Source organism: Euprymna scolopes, chromosome 3, assembly GCF_053919585.1.
Source record: "Euprymna scolopes isolate OS-2025 chromosome 3, ASM5391958v1, whole genome shotgun sequence".
NCBI lineage: Eukaryota > Metazoa > Mollusca > Cephalopoda > Sepiida > Sepiolidae > Euprymna > Euprymna scolopes.
This window is the reverse complement of record NC_136484.1, coordinates 72350889-72369302: the sequence shown is the minus strand read 5'-3', so window position 1 is coordinate 72369302 and position 18414 is coordinate 72350889. Positions and strand designations below refer to the sequence as shown.

The following is an 18414-nucleotide window of genomic DNA, read 5'->3' as shown; positions in this document are numbered from 1 at the left end:
TAAAATACTGATTTCTCCCTCGGATTTTAACGACAGGTGCACAAAAAAAATGGCGTCTCCATTTTCGGCAATAAACTGTAGAAGTACCCTCGACACCTATCAGGTGTTTTTGATAAACTTGAACTGAGATATCTCAAGGTTGTGTTAGGTGTCAAAATCAACACCAGTGGAAATAAAGTTGAGCTGGAAGCTGCTCTTTCTGACTACTTAAGAATCCAGTTAATTCATTTCCACCTATAAAGCAAAAAAAAAGGTCCCTTAGTGAATCTGCTGAACATTCAGATAACTCCTGCAGTTGTGATGAAGAACCATCTCAGGATATCTTCAGTTGTCATTTACAGCCTTTGATGTGTTGCCGTAGATGGTCGTGTCATCAGCATAGATGTCAACGAATGATTTAAGTATGTTTTTAGGGAGGTCATTGATGTAGATCAGGAAGAGAGTTGGGCCCAGGATTGACCCCTGAGGGACTCCAGCATTTATATTGCAGGCCTCCGATTTTTGTCCATCTACCACTACTCTTATGAGCCTATCGGAGAGAAATGATTTAATGATTGAGAAAACATTTCCAGTTATACCGTAGCTGGAAATCTTGTGAAATCAAGGACAATGGGTTGCTGTCTACTATGACACCAATTTTAACATTGGCCAAGTCATTGAGGTTACATCTGCATCCAGCGCTGTAATAAAATTTTTATCGCAAACCAAAGGTAGAAAAGATTTTTTTCGATAGCCTTTGTCAGATGACATTGTACAGGTAGAGTCAGCATTTGTTTACAGATGGGGTTTTGAGGTAATGCCAGTTTCAAGTGATGGTAGAAATTGGAGTGTTTATGAATTCTTTCATAAGCAGAAGCTTATGAAAGAATTCTGAGAGAAAATCAATAAGGAAAGGAATTGTAGTAAGACCTCTGCCTATAAAATATCTTACTTGTTTACTTGTCTTTTAAGTTGAAAGTTTTCCAATGCTTGAAAAAAAAAAAAAAAAAATGACTTGTGACTTTTTGTATAATAAATTTCTGAATCTTATTGTTGTTGGTCCTTTTTTGGCGAGTTTAAATTCCCCAAAGTAAAAATTTTTCTCTGGCAAACATTTTTTAGAGTTCCTCACCCAAAAATGAGTAAAGTTGCAAAGTTTTAAGCTTCTACCTCCAATGGTCACATTTTTACAGCAATTTCAGCAACGTATACTTTTGACTCATTTTTTAACCCTTTTTTGCCCTTTTCACCAAATTGTCTGTTCGACTGATTTTACATGGTCCATAGTTGAGTGGTTTCATCAATTTTTCTTTTAATTATAAATTATCTTGATCTCTAATGTGTTATGAATCATACTAAGAAGATTCAATACATTAGGTATTGAAATGAAATTGATATGAACAGTCAAAGTTGCATTCCCGTGTCATATTTGCACTTTTTCCCCTGTTGGTAGTGGGATTTTGTCTAGTGTTTAGGTTGGTTTCAACTAATAATTATTGCTTTCATTAGTATTTATTTTTATTTACCACAAGATGACATTACATTTATAAGAATTTTTCACTTGTTAGTAGCTTAAATTTTTGTTTTAGTTGCGGTCGCATGGGCACTCACTGCTATTTTGATTAAAATAAAAGTTTTGATTCATTTTTTTTTAGGGGGGGTCTAGGTTGTCACATACTTCTTCCGTTCTTTTCTGGGGGTTTGCTCGATATCCTTAGTATACCAGCTGTGTCCAAACCGAATTTCATATCCACCCAGACAGCGCAGGGTATCCATGCTAGTCTATAATATAAATGACAAAAGGTATGTGTGAGTTTGAATTTCTGCCAAAATCTTTTAACAGATACGTCGGACCATGACAAAGTTGGTATCGTTTTAAACCTCAATCTCTTTGACGACAAATATCCAAAAACTGACCAAACAGATTAATTCTTTCACCGTCAACTGGGCTGTTTTTTTACAAGGAGGGGTCACTTTTTTCGTCAACATTTTTGCAAGTCATTCATACCACGCAACAACCACATTGCATAAAAGACGTTATTTTGAACGCCCGTGACATCACAATCGCAGTGGGCACATTAATAACACTGTTTGCTTTTTATCATCTCTTTTTCCTCTTGCACATTACGGGTTCGAGCCTACCTACTACTAATTTTTTTTTTTTTTTGCGCTCGCTGCTATTCTGAGTTGTTTTATTTAATTTTTTTTTAGGGCTTTGGTTACTCAACCAACACCCTCACACACACTTCGACACACTCGAGCAACACCAAGCACCCAGGCTAGTCTATATATATAAAAGGCAAGAAAGGCTTTTTTCGGGGGGGGGGGGCTCTCAAGAAGGTTACTATCTTTTAGAACTTTTTATATACTCCCTAGATTATAATATCTACGATTTGCGAATGGATGTCGTATCTACATTTATTTACATCGGCTTTTAAAAAATTCATGCTATTCCGCCCTTTCATGTGTTTATCTTTTTCATATAAATAAAGCCAAACTCATCGAAGCAAAGCAGTCAGTGGCCTTTCATGCCGGGACGTCTTGAAAACAATTAGCTTTGATCAATGTAGGGAAAACCCTTCATATCAAACAATTGCTATTCATTTGGAGAGCTCCTCCTTCTTGGGGGGCAGCTGGTTTTCCCCAATATCGTGAGGAAACAAATAAAATGGCAGAAAGCGGAAAGCTTAACTGGCCTTAAGTCAACATTCATTTCTGCACCTGCATGATTCTTAACTTATTTGTGCAAGTAAATTTTTTGATTGACATCGCTTAATTTGAACGCTTTTCACTTTTTGTGGCATTATAGTGTAGCGGTAAGATGTTAAGTTTTCTTTCATTTCCTTTTTCACCTTTGCGCCTTCACGTCACGTATTCGAGCCTGCCTGCCTACTAACACATTCTTTTTTGTGCTCAACACACACCTCCACCAAACACTCGGGCAACACCGGGTACCCCCGCTAGTATAATATAAAGGACAGTTGTCCATGTGTGTGAATCCAGCTAAAAGTCGAAAACTACAAAACAAACACCCACTAAGTTGGTATATGATCGATGAACAAAATACCTTGTGCATTCCAAAATAGGAGACCAAAATGTTTGCATCTTTGGTCACTTTGGAAAGCTTTCATGTACTGTTGTTCACTCAGCTGACTGTTGATTTGACTTAAGTGAATTGGTGAATCCAGATTTCATCCCTTGTTAAATACTGATACTAAAACTGCTTTCTTTGTATTGAAACAGTTGCAAATAACTAAATTATTTTTGAGTAAACACATTTTGAACACAGCTTTCATATTAAACAATTGTTAATGCAAAATTGTGAATGCACTTTCTTCTGATATCTTCAACTTCTCCATTATCTCACAAAACTTTAATTTACAAATCAACCAAAACGAATTTGTCAATTTAAAAATATTTTTTTCAAAATAACTGCTGAATTTGTACAATTTAAACCTTCAATGCTATTTGTGTCTATACAACTGCATTTTAAGTAATCATACCACCAGTTAACTATTCGTTTCGGTGGAGCAGAGTGTAGATAGCCATAATCCAGCTAGTGCTTTGTGCAAACAGTATTTTTTGCACATTAGAAAACAATGCTTTATCAACACACAAAATTCAGATTTTCCCATTGTTTTAAAAATATGCAACAGCAGTTTCACTTAACAGTTATTTGCAAGCTACAAATCTGATTGGACACAAATTATTGTAATATAAATATTTTTTCATATATTACTTCTCAGTGCCCATTAGCAATAATGCATAGCTCTTTGTAAAAGAATAAAGCACTTTCAGCTGCTGAAAATTCCTAGTATAAGCATCTAGATCTTAGTGTTGTATCTTGTGCTGATAGTGTAAAAGTAAAGACGTTTGTATGGCTTCCATCTTGTCTTGAAAAATTTGCTTGCCTGATCATGCTGAAAAGTTGTGATGTAGTGAACAAGTCTGAAAATGACTATAATCCCCCACTCTATAATAAAGACCAATGTACATTTGTATATAAATCCATCCTATTAAGCACAAGTTAGCAAGTAAAAAACATATACCTTTTCTAGTGGTGATAAGAAGAAAGAAATTAAATAGTAAGTCAGCCTTCCCCATCACTTCAAATGAATTAAGAAAGAAATCTTCCACTATAAATAAAAAGTTAGCAGTGGAGGTTTTTTCTTTAGGTCATCAGAAATGATTATAATAATGAAAAATTAAATTAATGGTGACATTCTATAATTTTGTACAAAAATTATTGCAAACACAAGCAAAGCATAAATCCTCCCCATCATATTTAACAGAGATGCACATTAGTATATAAAAAATTATGATAGTTATATTTCATAGATTTTATTGTTTACTCCAATAAATTCTTTTCTCTTTTGAGTTATTGTTTGATTATTATTTTAAATTCTTAATTATATTGGATGGAAACCAAGGTAGATTTCCATGGGCATGAAGCTTTTGTATATGTATGGAATAGACTAAAATTATTTGTCTGTCAGTTGATATCATGTAATTATTGTAATTATTAGTCGAGTCAGTAAATGGTTATTGCACTTGAGGACATTTTGTAAATTGATTAGTAAAAGTGCAAAAAAACAAAACAAAAGCAAAAAAAAAAAAAGTGAAAAACTGAAAACAACAGTCATAAACATTAAAATTTGTTTCCTCTGATGGAAATCAATCCTAGTGAGGTTGTTTGGTTAAATGATGACCAATCAGAATCTATAGCATAAGAATCTTGACTGGGCCTTTTAAGTATTTCATTTGGAGATTTATGGGTTAGCAAAGTAATCAGCTTCCAGACAGCCAGGAAGAAAGACATAAATACTCTCTCCTGCCACCCATTAACTAGACATTTATACAATACTAGCAGGGTTACCCAGTGTTGCCTCTTTCTATCTGTCACTTTCTCTCTATCTCCCCCATTCATTTTCCCTTTCCTTCTCTTCCACTCATCCCATTCCCCTCTCTGGACATACACACAGAGGACCATCCTTTATATAGGTTCATTAAGAAATGAGTCAGCATCAGAGAAATAACTCGTTAATAAAAACATTTAAACAGTTATTTCCTTGTAGTACATTAAAATAGCTGAAAAACTAACACACATTCACAAAATCTGTGCCATTTTAAGGTCTAAGAATGAATATTTTTTCTAAATCTTAGATATTATTTATCCAGGGCAATGATGATCAAGAACATACCAACTTTGCATGTGTTTATTTTGTAATTTTTTAAAAATTTTTAACTGGACATGCACACACAGATAACTGTCCTTTATAGACTAGTAGGGGTACCCTGTGTTGCTCGGGCTATATAAGACAAAGAGAAGAAATACAGTTTCGTTTGAACACATCTAAAAAACACACACAAAAAAAAAACTTGTGTACGTTTTCAGTGTCCTAAATTCACTTTTCAACAAATTTTCAAAAAATCATTAAAAAGTTTTCTTTGTTGCATATAGACTTATTGTACCATTCTAATTTATAAACGGTATTTTCAAATTAAAATCAAGTTTTAAGCATCAGTAAAGCAACAGGCCCTGACGGTATTCCAATTATAGTACTCAAAAAACTTCAACCAGAACTAGCGCCCATACTTACAAAACTGTTTAAACGTTGTCTTAAGGAGAATAGCTTCCCATCACCCTGGAAAATCTCATCAGTATGCCCTGTATTTAAGAATTCAGGCGACCGCTCATCCTCCTCTCAGTACAGGCCAATAAGTCTCCTGTGCGTCATAAGTAAGTTGCTGGAATCTGTGTTAAATACAGAAGTAATCAACCATCTAAACAAAAATAACCTTCTTAGTGACACTCAATATGGTTTCCGTTCTGCTAGATCTACAGCAGATGTGCTTACAGTTATATCTCATAGGATTAGCAAATCTCTCGGTGGAGGCAACCTTTCTAGGGCAATTGCTCTTGACATATCTAAGGCCTTTGATAGGGTATGGCATAAAGGTTTACTTCACAAGATCTCTAGCTATGGTATAGCTGGAAATGTCTTCTCAATTATTAAATCATTTCTTTCTGATAGGTTCATAAGAGTAGTAGTCGAGGGGCAAAAATCAGAAGCTCACAGTATTAATGCTGGAGTCCCTCAAGGGTCCATCCTGGGCCCAACTCTATTCCTGATCTACATTAATGATCTTCAAATCACATCCTTACATCATTTGTAGACATTTATGCTGATGACACTACCATTTATGGTAGCACATCTAAGACAGTAAACGACCAAGTTCTCTCCAATTCTCTCTCTTCTGATCTTGAACACGTAGTACAATGGGGAAAGGAGTGGCTGGTTACTTTTAATCCATCTAAAACCAAGCTTCTCTCTTTACATAATCAACACTCTGATCCACATCTGGCATCAATTGAAATGAATGGCTCTCGTCTTCAGGAGGCCTCAAGTTTTGACAAGCTTCTGGGCTGGACCGTTACTTCTGATCTTAAATGGAACACGTACATCAAATTTGTTGCCAAGGCCACTGGAAAAATGGTGGGATCTTTCTATCAATCCAGTAGATATCTTACTACTGATGCAATTCTCTATCTATATAAGAGCCAGGTACGTCCAAGGATGGAATACTGTTGCCACATCTGGGCAGGAGCTGCTAGAAAGGACTTGTCCTGCTTTGATAGAGTTCAAAATAGACTTCGTAGCCTCATAGGAGATGTCCTTTGCAACCTCTATCTCACAGAAGAAATGTTGCGAGTTTGTCTCTGATGTATCGTTATTTCCATGGAAAGTGTTCGACTGAGCTTCAGTCTATGGTCCCCCCTCGCTAAACTTTCACAAGAAACACTCGTCTAGCTGAAAACACTATCAATAATTCCCCCCACTCTTTATCTGTGCCTAAACCTAAACGTAGATTCCATGAACAAAGCCTCTTTCTTAGAACTGCACGCCTGTGGAATTGTCTTTCGTTTTCCTGCTTTCCAGCTGACTACAATATGGTTGTCTTCAAGTCTAACGTAAACAAGTTCTTGATGAGCCGTTCCATATGAGTTAACAAATTTACCGAATTGATTACTATATTGTCCAATTTCTACTGTACAATCCTCGAGTGGCCTCTTGGCCTTGATAATGTGATGATGCCTATGTAAAAAAAAAAACATAGTAAAGAAAAAAAAAAAACAGTTATGTTCAGTGCTTTGCAAACCGCACAACATTCATAAGTGTGTAAGGAAAAAAGTGTAAAACTTTTGTGTGCAAGGTATTTTGCTAATCCACCATTGATAAAAGTAGAAATCTTATAAATCAAGGGGAGATAAGTCAATCTGCCATTAAACCAAGTAATAATTAGTGATAAATTGGCAAAATATGAAAACTGATATATATTTTTAATTAAACTTCTACTCGATACATTTTCCTCATTTTTGGTGAAGCTATTTATTTTTATATGATACATAAGTATATCAAAAGATAGATAAAAGAGTCTTTACTTGAAATGCGATTTTCCACTTCTGCACAGTGCCATATAAACACCAATAATTTGCTCCAAGAAAAGACTTTTGCCAGCTAACACTTATTAACTTTAAAATGACAAAATCACTCGAATACATTCAACTGTATGCTATATAAATAAGTTTACATACATTGTGGTTTATAAAAGGGCTTTGTCTTCGTTTTTTAATGATCCATTTTTTTTTTTTTTTCATATTTTTACATATAGGAGATTAGTCTTATAGTTTATAAGATTAGCTCTTATATTTTTATAGAATATTGATTTAGATAGTTTTTATATCATTTTAGCATTTAACAATGTTTCTAAAATTGGCCGTTGTTATTTACATTCATTACATATTAGACCATAGTCGTGTTATGTTCTTGCCATTTTAATCCACTAGATTAGATTGTAATAATTCCACATTTTCTGATTTTAAAATATTTGTATAAGTTAATTTAATTTTGCATAAATCACTGAAAAAGATCCAAGAACAATAAAAAAAAAAACAAGAATCATTAAGATCCTAATTGTTTTAGAATTTTTGGTCATACAAACTTATCTTAGGATTTTGTGGATGATGTAAAAAGAGAAGAATGAAAAATGAACTAGATTTTCAGGTTCAACTGAAACAATTGATAATCACAGAAATATCAAATTATTTACTTTGAGTTACAATTTTCACAATGATATATTATGTTGTTGGTTCTGAGTAATGCCGGAAAATAAAGTAGTCAATTATTATTATTATTATTATTGTGTTTCATAAGTTTAAATGGAATGTCACCTAAAAGCGGTATTTTAGAACGAAATATTTATAAACAACAGGCATGTTGTTTATATTTATAAATAAATACAAATATTTATAAACAACAGGTCTTTTAGAATGAAATATTTATAAACACCAGACATTTTAACTTAATAGAATGGAATTATATTTTGACAATTATGTTTTCAATTTAAAGAGGAATTTGGAATAAAGAGTCCAGTTTGGAATGTGGAAATAACAAATGGATTATGTGGAAACCATCAGGTGATGACATAATAAATTAGAAAGATAGTTTTAAGTATAGACATGATGATTTAGTTAGTTGGATTTGATAGTCAAATATCAGCCTTTGGCCGGGCCAGACATGGAATGAGGTAATCCACTCGATACAAGTGGGAGGTGTGGGTTGGTTGGTTGTTTTTTGTTTTACGGCATATCAACCCTTTTGGGTTATTTAATGCCGAATCCAGTGATTTTGAAGAACAATTTTTTAATAGAGTATATTATATATATATATATATTTTTTTTTTGGTCGGTTTCTATTTAACCCATAGTTGGTCAGAGTGGACCTGGAAGCAATGGCAATTAAAGGGTAGCTCCACACTCCCCAAAGCCCGCGAACTGAGGCCTCACCATCGGATATAGTTTAAGGTCATATCCAGAACCGGGAGGTGGGGGGGAGGGTGCATAAAGAATTAGACAACAGTGAAATTGCAACTCCAACAGTATAGTGAAAGAATGAAGAATAAACGATTATGAAATCAAAAATGTCAGGCATTGTTAAAAAGATAAGATGGCACAACGACAAAAGGTGTGCTGTTTGTTGTATATGTAAAGCACCCACCCACACACCCAGGGACACAAACGAGATGTTATATTCCCTGAACGTTTTGTTACGCATACATGTAAAGACACTACAGAATATTTTATAGAGAAAAAAAGAAAGAACAAACCAAGTTATGATTTCATCAACGTTTCGTCTTTATTTCAAAACTTCCTTTGGATAAATGAAATTAAGAAAACAAAACACCAGTACAAATATTTGAAAATATATTTTTGCTGTAATGAAATGTATGACCCTGTTTCATTTCAGAAACGGAAAAAGTTGTTGAAAATTCAAAAAAGGAATAACATAGCATTGTGAAAGAAAGTAAGCTTTTTTTAACGTCATATAGCCGTTAATATATTTAAAAAGATATGATGCAATTCATATTCTTTTTGGAATAAATATGTTTGTTATAATTCAAATATGAATGTGTAGGTGAAATGAAATGAGTGTATTTTTGTTATGTAATTTATTGACTGATTATATGTATCAATTATTATAGGGGGTGTTTTGTATAGTGTGAAAGAGTTAACATTAAATTATTAGGTTGATGCAAAAATAATGTTGTTTTTGACATGAAGTTGAACATTAAAAAAAGACATTATTTTTGCACCAACATAAAACGTTCTTTTATTAGATGCTTACTTATTAATGGTGATATATTATAGAAACCTCCATGTTGTTTAACTGTGTTTGAATTTGTGATAAGCGCTGATTCAAAAATCTCTGTTGTGGTTTATTTTAAATAATTTGAAATAAATTGGAAATAAAAACTATTCTTGCTTGTTTGAAGTTAAACGTATGAATATGCTGCAATGAATGAGAGAATAATGCATTCAGAGAATTGCTATTTCGTATATCTCATGTTTATTGAGCCTTGGGTTTCACCAATGTATATATGGTCAGTAATAGATGTCTGTTTATGAGAGAATTGTCTGGTGTATATGATTTTTGCTTATTTATCCTGGAAAATATTTGCGTGGCTTTTTTCTTAGCATTTAATATAAAATATGTGGAATATTTTATATATACACAGTTTACATCACCCCACCCCCACCTGCCAGTCTATACAAACTTCTACTATATTACAAGAAGTGAACAATGGAGGTTTTTGAAGAAAATAGAATTAGTTATAAGAAATTTGGTAAGCATCCAAATCATGATGCCGAAGAATGTGTATCACATAAATCATTGATGTATACGCTGTAGTTAAAAGGAAACACAGGAAACAGAACCAAACAGAATTTGCAGAGAAAAAGTTGGAATGAAAGAAAGTAGAGATTGAATAAATTTCCCAGATAGTATTAAGTTTATACCGACAGTAGTCCATGCATCATCGGCTACAAACGGATACATAAAACTTTTGTAGAAAATTGAGTACAATCGAATCCTATGTCATAAATAAAACAAGAAAACATTTTTCTTTTTATGATCGAAAGCAATGTTGTGGGCATTTCCTTTTTGAGTTTAATGTAAGCTGTCAACAGTCAACAGGATAGTTAAACCAGAAACTATGCTATAAAAACAAGCAACAAACAGTAGCAAAAAAATTAAAAACACTACAAACAGCCTTACAGATTTTACAACCTTTATTATCTTACTTTACTAGGCAACGGGTAGTCAACATTTTGCATCCCATGCACCAATTTATTTTCACTTATAATTAATTAATTTTAGTTCTTTAGAATAAATTTGTCAGGAATACATATGCTCACTTGATTGCACACACACAATTTCAGTAATTACAAGAGCAACCAGACTCATGGAAAAGAATTCCAAAAAACTACCTATTGAATATAACCGGTGAAACAAGTGCAAGAGAAATACAAGCAATTACATTTATTGCTGAATTCAGTAATTTTGGAAAAGTTTTTATGCTTCAAGTTCTTTATATCTTCAAATATTTATTATTCTTGGTGTTTGGTTTGGTTGTTATGTAGAGTAAAATTGTTGTTTTCGTTTTTTGACTTTGCAGAACATGATTGAATTTTGCAAAAAAAAAAAAAAAAGGAAAAAAAAAAGGAAAAAAAAAGAACATCAATGTTTGATGCATTTTAAGTCAGAAAGCCAGTATCTTCAGATAGCCTGATCTGGTAGCATTAGGCATATACAGAGGATATTGTGCTTCAGCATTAAATAACCTGGAAAAAAGTTCATATGCCATAAAAATGGAAAAATCCAGGTCCTTAAGGATATTAATAAAATTCAGAGTTTGGAAATTTTATGTAGGATTACTTCCAAATATTTAGACATATGAAAATTATTAAAAAGAACTCTCAGAAAATTTCTCAGATAAACTGTATGTAATCTTTAATTGTAATATTTACTGACTTAAAATATTTTTTTAAGAAATAAACAAGAATTATAAATCATTACTAACAGTTATATTGAGTTTTGGATAGTTATTAGTTATAACATTTATTCTTTGAATTAGGATGAGTCAAGTTCTGCTGCTCAGTTTGTGAAAAGGAATTCAAGTGCAATTCAATTTGTTGTGATACGAGTAAGCATTGAACTAAAAACTGAAGTGGAATTCTTTATAGTTTAAAAGAGGATAAAAAAATTTGTCTGCAAGAAGTGTAAGACAATAGAGATGGATAATGTTATATTGTGTTGGACACTTCTAATATCAGTGTTACATTGTGACCTTCAGTACCAGCTGTTGTAAACACAAATGTTACTAGTATAACTTTGTATGTTATGAGGAATTGTAACTCAATACCCAATAATGACCGTCACAATAACAAAAATAGCATATTGTAGCAAGAAAGACAGACAGAATATTAAATTAAATATTTATTGATGAAACGTATTGAATGAAAAATCCTCTTGATGATAGGGAAGTGCCGAAAAGTTCAGATTGAAGTTAATTAGAATATTCTTTGCAGAAAAAAAAAAGTTTGAAGAAGACAACATACAAAAGTCCTGTAACATCAAGGTTAGTTAAATTGAAATTAATTAAAAGTGTCCTTTGTTGACAAAAAGTTCTGAGAAACAAGATAAAAAGTTCTGTAACAACGTTTATTGCCGTCGTTGAGCGAAGGTTTATGCTGCTACGAGAAAGAAAGCACAAAGGTTTTCATGTTATTTGTTGACGTCACTGTCAGAGAAAGAAAGGGAGAAGACATTCACGTGAGCTGCTGCTATGTTAGGAAAAAAGAAAGAGAGTAATTATATGAGACGCTCGGTAACCCTGCCACTAAAATTGCAACTAATAGTCGATGATGCAGCTTTTATATATGGGATGGGTAGATGTAGTACAAGACACTGGATTGCGTTGCGATCAGAAAAACATTGTCTGACACTGTGTTTTGCTGTCCCGGCTATCCATTGTTACTAGGGAATGCTTGTTTCCCTGAATCCAGGTTTTGTTGTTTGCATTTAAACCTGGTGTGTTTATGAGAGAATTTAGATTAAGTTTGTCACTTGTAGTCTTTTTGTAGATATTTTACTACATATTTCTGTGCCTAATCTCTTAGATTTTTTATCACCTCATCTCTCTTAGTGTAGCTATTTTCTTGTGCAATGTGCTTTGCATGATAATTCTATGCTATAATAAACTGTATATCGTAGTGGAAGGAAGGGTACAAAAAATATACTTTCTTACAACTTAATGCGTTGTTAACAGTTGAAAGAATGTCGAAGTCAAACACAAGTAGGTGGCATCTTTACTTATGTGTCATCGTTGTTGTTATCACTTGCTGCTCCTGCTGTTTGGGTATCTTCATTCCTGCTGATGTAAGTTGTTCTTTGTGTTATTATTATAGGAGATGTTGCATTTCATAATATAACAATAAGAACTCAAATGTGGAGAAAGTATATCTGGATGGCAAAGCTACCAAGATTGTCGAGAAGTTTTGTTACCATGGTGATACCATTTATAATTTATTATTCTTTAATTATTTCTTTAGTTAAATTTTGGACTTTTCTTTAAGCTTGAAGAGAATGGAGTTTGCTGCTCTTATGCCAATTTTAGTTTCCTGAAATATTATAATTAGAATCAGGTTTTTGTTCCTCATCTCACTTGACTTCTTCGAAAACATCTAACATTCACATCAACTTAGTCTGGCACAATATAGTCGACTAATGATATTCTATTTTTATTTGGTTTATTATAGTTTAGCATTTTGCACAATTGTGGCCTTATTCATCCCTTGCCTTGTCTGGTGTTATCTTATTATTATCCCCTTCAGTATATTTCAATTTTATAGAATCAGAACTTCTATAAAAAGGGCAAAAATGTATATATATATAAAAACTTACCATCCAGAAGCCAACTAACATTTCCTAATGAATGGATTTCATTTAGGATTAACTTCACCATAATCTCATCAGGAACCAAATCACCTTTATCAGTGTATTTCTTTGCATTCAGACCAGCTTCTACAAAAAAAAATACAAAAAAACTTTTGGTTACTTTTTCTATTCCATTAACTGAAGTTCGACCAATTTTCAAGAAGAAATTTTTATAGATCAGATGCCCTTTCTGAAATCAAGCCATTGAGATAACAGAGACCAGCATTTTTATCAAGACAAATATCAGAGTAAGTGTTGGTGAAGGTTGTTCAATCAATGTACAGAAATGTTATGTTAGAATTAACACATACTTTAATGGAATGCGCTCTAATGAACTCATATCACTTGTGCCACCTTGGCATGCATACTTCTGACTAACCTGAAAAGCAGCAAAATCCCACTCCTTCATTGCTGAGATCCCTAGATGCCAGAAAGCTTTCTACTCTAATAGTTTCTTATCTTGGCCTGCTAAACTTTTGAATTCCCCACTTGTTTTTTGTTTCTCCGACTGTACTAACCCGCAGAAGTTTAAATGTAATGTGAATAGACATCTTGTTGCTCAACTCCCCACATGATCCCAAATAGTAGCCCCTTATGTTCTAAGTGGCAATATGTCTTGTTTGGGGTGTGAAAAAGAATTTTTAAATTAGAAAAAAGTTAAAATTTGACATTTTTTTTCTTTAAAATAAACATTTATCTTTAAAAATATGAAGCAGCCTTTCAACTGTCGAGTGCTTGTCAAGCGATTTTTTATATTAATGATTTTTTTCCTGTTGGAGATATAAAGATCCCCCTAAATAGTAATCTGCTGGAACGTAAAAGTTGACAGTTTATAAGTTCCTTCAGGTTCACGTGATAATATTATAAAGCTCTGTTTAATACTAGTTCTGTTGATATGTAAAGGATATCTCTTTATTGTTTTAGATTATTTTTATACTTCAATAGGAAGAGATAGATCATCTAGTAGGAAATAAAACAGTAGCAGATTTTTCCTACAAAATTTACATGTTTTGGACTTGCAAAAAATAAACTAGTGCATTTATTCATAGAAAATCTAATTTGATTTTAGTTTTTCTTAACAAAAAAAAAGTCAGCTTTTCATAATTAAATACATTAGTTTATTTTTTTCATAACCCTAATCTTTATATTTATAAAAGTGAGAACACGTGTGTGTGTGTGTGCAAGGACACTTATCAATCTATATACTCAACAAATTTTTGATTTACAGGCTTGAAATTTGGTGTATAGGGTTTTCAGCTGTGAAAAGCTTTTAAATCTGTTTTCATCAGGAAAAAAGGGCTGCTAAGGGGTCAAAATTGAAAAATCGGTACTTGGTGAGATCAGATTTTTATCTGTTTTTAAATGTTTCACATCACAGCTTCCTTATGTTAAGAATAAATAGATTTGAAAACACTTTTTAAAGAACGTGGCAAGCTGGTCTAACGGTTATCATACTTGACTCACTGTCTTTAGGTTTTGGTTTCGATCTCAGCTTGAGTATTTAAAAAAAAATTTTTTACTTACAAGAAGTGAACTGGTTAGAAAAAACATAATACTCGCATGCACATGGCTCAGTTTCTTTCCATTTTTTTTTTACAGAAATTTAACGTTATGTTTAATACCTAAAGTATTTCTGCTTATAAGAAATCTGCATTAATTAAATATAATATTTCTGTGTATTTTATGACCGGGCAATGTGGGGTGGCTTGCTAATAACCTTGTTATAATTTTCTTATAATAATTTTCTTATTAAAATGACTTTCTCTTTATTTGTATATCTCCTCTCGCGTGATCTTACCATTTACCTTTTTCTTTCTTTTCTTATTCAAATACTTCCTCTTTTTATTTTATTAATATGAATTTCTGGCCACTTGCCACATTTTTCGTAAAATTTAGTTGAATAAAGCCTTGGAAAAAAAAGTCTTTCTGGTTGTGTCTTTATTACACATATATTCAACTCAATATTTTTAACCTAATTTTATCTCATGGATAAAATTATTCGACTGGAGAAGTTCGATGTATCTTCTGCAGACCCCCAGACTAACAAGCTCTGGAGACTATGGTATCGTAATTTTAATTAATATTTATCCACTATCACTCCTTTAAATCTCGACAAACTTGAAGTCCTTTATCTAAATATTACCGCTACCATTGCTGACATTATCAAGGGTTGTTCTGAGTTCGAACATACCATTGAACTACTAAAAGCTGTTTATGACAAGCCTCCCAACATTATCCATGCAAGATATTTACTTTCAACACATCTACAACAGGAAAAGGAGTCCTTAGACCAGTACCATCAGGCTTTGAATCATCTTGCCACTGACTGTTGCTTCAAAGGTGTTACTGCTACTACCTACAGGGATGAATGTCAGGGATACCTTTATATGTGGTCTTCGGTCTTCTGTGATACATGCCAGACTTCTCGAAAATTATACATTAAATCTCAAGGTGGCTACTCAATGTGCTAAGGCATTAGAACAAGCTCACTTTTGTGTTGAGTCATACATTTTTCAAACTGGACCTGCTGAACTATTGAAATGAAATAAAGTGGTCTTTTGTGAATGATAAGATATGAATATGAAGAAATAATATGAAAACTATTTGACGAAATGAGTCCTTAATACCTTCAGGTACTGGTCTAAGGAGTAATTTCCTGTTGTAGAACTCCAACTCAAAATGATTCTACAAATGCTATCACTGCTACTATGACTAAAAACGTACTCATTAACTCTGCTGATTCTCGTATGGAGTTTGATTCTGTACTATCTAAAGACTCAAAGAAAAAAATTACCTCAGCCTGAAACTCTCAAAACCTTCTATAGAAGACACCATATTGAATTCTTGCCATATTTCACCCAGGAAAATATCATAGTATATTGCAACAATGTTGCTGGCTTGCTGCAGCAGCTTAGTGTCGAACATTATTATTCTCAAGATTGGCGCCTTTTTATAGACAGTTCCAAAAGAAACTTAAAATGTGTTCTTCTTCACAATAGCAATTTATATGGATCAACTCTTCTAGCCAATTCAATGACCCTCAAAAAAAAATATTATCAAATCAAATTTGTTCTGGAAAAGATTTCATACAGACAGTATCAATAGATCATATGTGTTGATTTGAAAAATGGTTGGGTTTCTCCTCGGGCTACAAGGTGGTTACACAAAATTTCCTTGCTTTCTGTGTTTGTGGGATAGCAGGGCAAGAACTGAGTACTGGATAAAAAAAAAAGATTGGCCTGTGCACAGTGAACTGATTCCTGGTTCTCCCAATGTTCTAGCTCTCCTATGGTGGAGCATTCCAAAATTGTGTTTCCTCATCTTCATATAAAGCTTGGCATCATGAAACAGTTTGTGAAGGCTCTTGAGAAAGATGGCGACTGTTTCAAATATGTTTGCATGAAATTTCCAGGCCTAACCATAGAGAAATTAAAAGCTAGAATTTTTGATGAACCCTAGATTTGAAATTTAATGAATAATGCAAATTTCTGTAATGAATCTGTAATGAATCCTGCAGAATGTAGTAAAATTCTTCTTGGAAAAAATAAAGGTGATCAACTACAAAGAGCTTGTTGAAACAGTACTCATAAGTCTCCATAAACAAATATGAGCATCAAGTTACATTTTTTGCACATGCATCTTGCCTGTTTTCCAGAAAATCTAGGTGACGTGAGTGACGAGCAAGGAGAGTGCTTCCATCAAGACATCAGAGATATGGAAGTTCACAATCAAGGTCGTTGGAATGCCACCATGCTTACAGACTACCGTTGGTCTATCAAGCACAATAATGCTGGAGCCACCCATTCTAGAAAATCGGTAAAACGTCAGTTTATGGATGATGATGTCCATGCTTAGCATTTTTTACAACTTTAAACTTTAATTGAGAATATTTTGGTGTGATTTTATGAATCTTAAAGTTACATAAAAATATTGTTTTTTTGATTTGCTTGTTTTTATTGTAGCTATTGGCTTCCTACAGAAGGGGGTATACCATAGCAGAAAAACTAGACTTAATAGAAAAAAGAATGGCAGCATTTCCGGAATCAGCACCCTCAAATTAGGTAAAAACAGTTGAAACATCTTAGGCACCATGACACCTTTTTTTTTTTTTTTTTTTTTTTTTGATTACAGTGTAATCTTTGAGGTAGATTGAATCTGGACAATAAAGGTGGTGTATGCACAGCAGAAGACTTCATTTGTTTGATTACAGCGAAAGAATGGAGAGTTCATAGGTTAGTAGATGTAGAACAGTTAAGGTAGCAGGGTCAGTCAGCAGAGGATGGCCAAGGAAAATATGTAAGGAAGAGATAAGTATTATAAGGAGAGATAAATAAAGACCTGGCTAAAGATAGGTTACTTTGAAAATCAATTTCTAAAGTCATCTAAGTACAAAACGAATGAAAAAAAAAAAAAAGGATAGAAAGAGGAAGAACATTTTAACGATATACAGCTGGGATATTGAACATATAAATAATATTAATATATACCATATATGTTAGAACAGACTCGATCTATAAAAAATCGTTAAATGAATAGTAACTCTTTACTCTCTGTTATCTCCATTTTGGAAAAGTTATCTACCCTTACATTCTCTAGGCAAAAATGTAAAAGACAAATACTTTTCAGATTATTTCTTCATATTCGATTATTTATTCATATTCAAGGGATTGAAAAACAAAAACCACACTTTTAAGCTGGACGAGTATTAAAAAAGATATATTTAAAAAAAAAAAAGAATGATAATTTCTCAAGGATTTTAAGAAGCAAACAGCAACTTCTTGAAAAGTTGCAACTCAGGATTTTAAATGTTTCGAACAAACAATTTTTACAGCAACTGACAGAGAAAAGCATTGATGACAGCAAAATAACTAATGACAGTGTGGGTATGTTAGCATTCATGATAACAGCATATTCAATATAGAAAAAGAAAAGCAATATAAAAAAATGCTATAAAAAACGTTAAAATTGAAACATTAAATGTTCTAATTTTATACGAAATTTGATCTGTTTTATGATCTAATTTAGCTTTATGTATCAAATCAAAAATAAGTTGAATGAAACTGTAAATCTAGAACAGTAACAATAACACGTTTGTTTA

At 32.8% G+C, this 18414-nt stretch overlaps 1 protein-coding gene across 4 annotated transcripts in view; it reads right to left on the bottom strand.

Annotated features, from left to right (window-relative positions):
- Window positions 1-18414, bottom strand: part of LOC145256166 (GTP:AMP phosphotransferase AK3, mitochondrial-like) — a 410511-nt gene that overhangs the window by 385998 nt on the left and 6099 nt on the right. For all 4 annotated transcript variants that reach the window (XR_013863940.1, XM_080114767.1, XM_080114762.1 and 1 more), the window contains exon 2: window positions 13284-13403. Coding sequence is in view for 3 of the 4 variants with exons in the window: in XM_080114767.1 (XP_079970893.1) it covers window positions 13284-13403 (120 nt within the window). In the remaining variant the exon portion in view is untranslated. The remainder of the gene's footprint in view (window positions 1-13283; window positions 13404-18414) is intronic.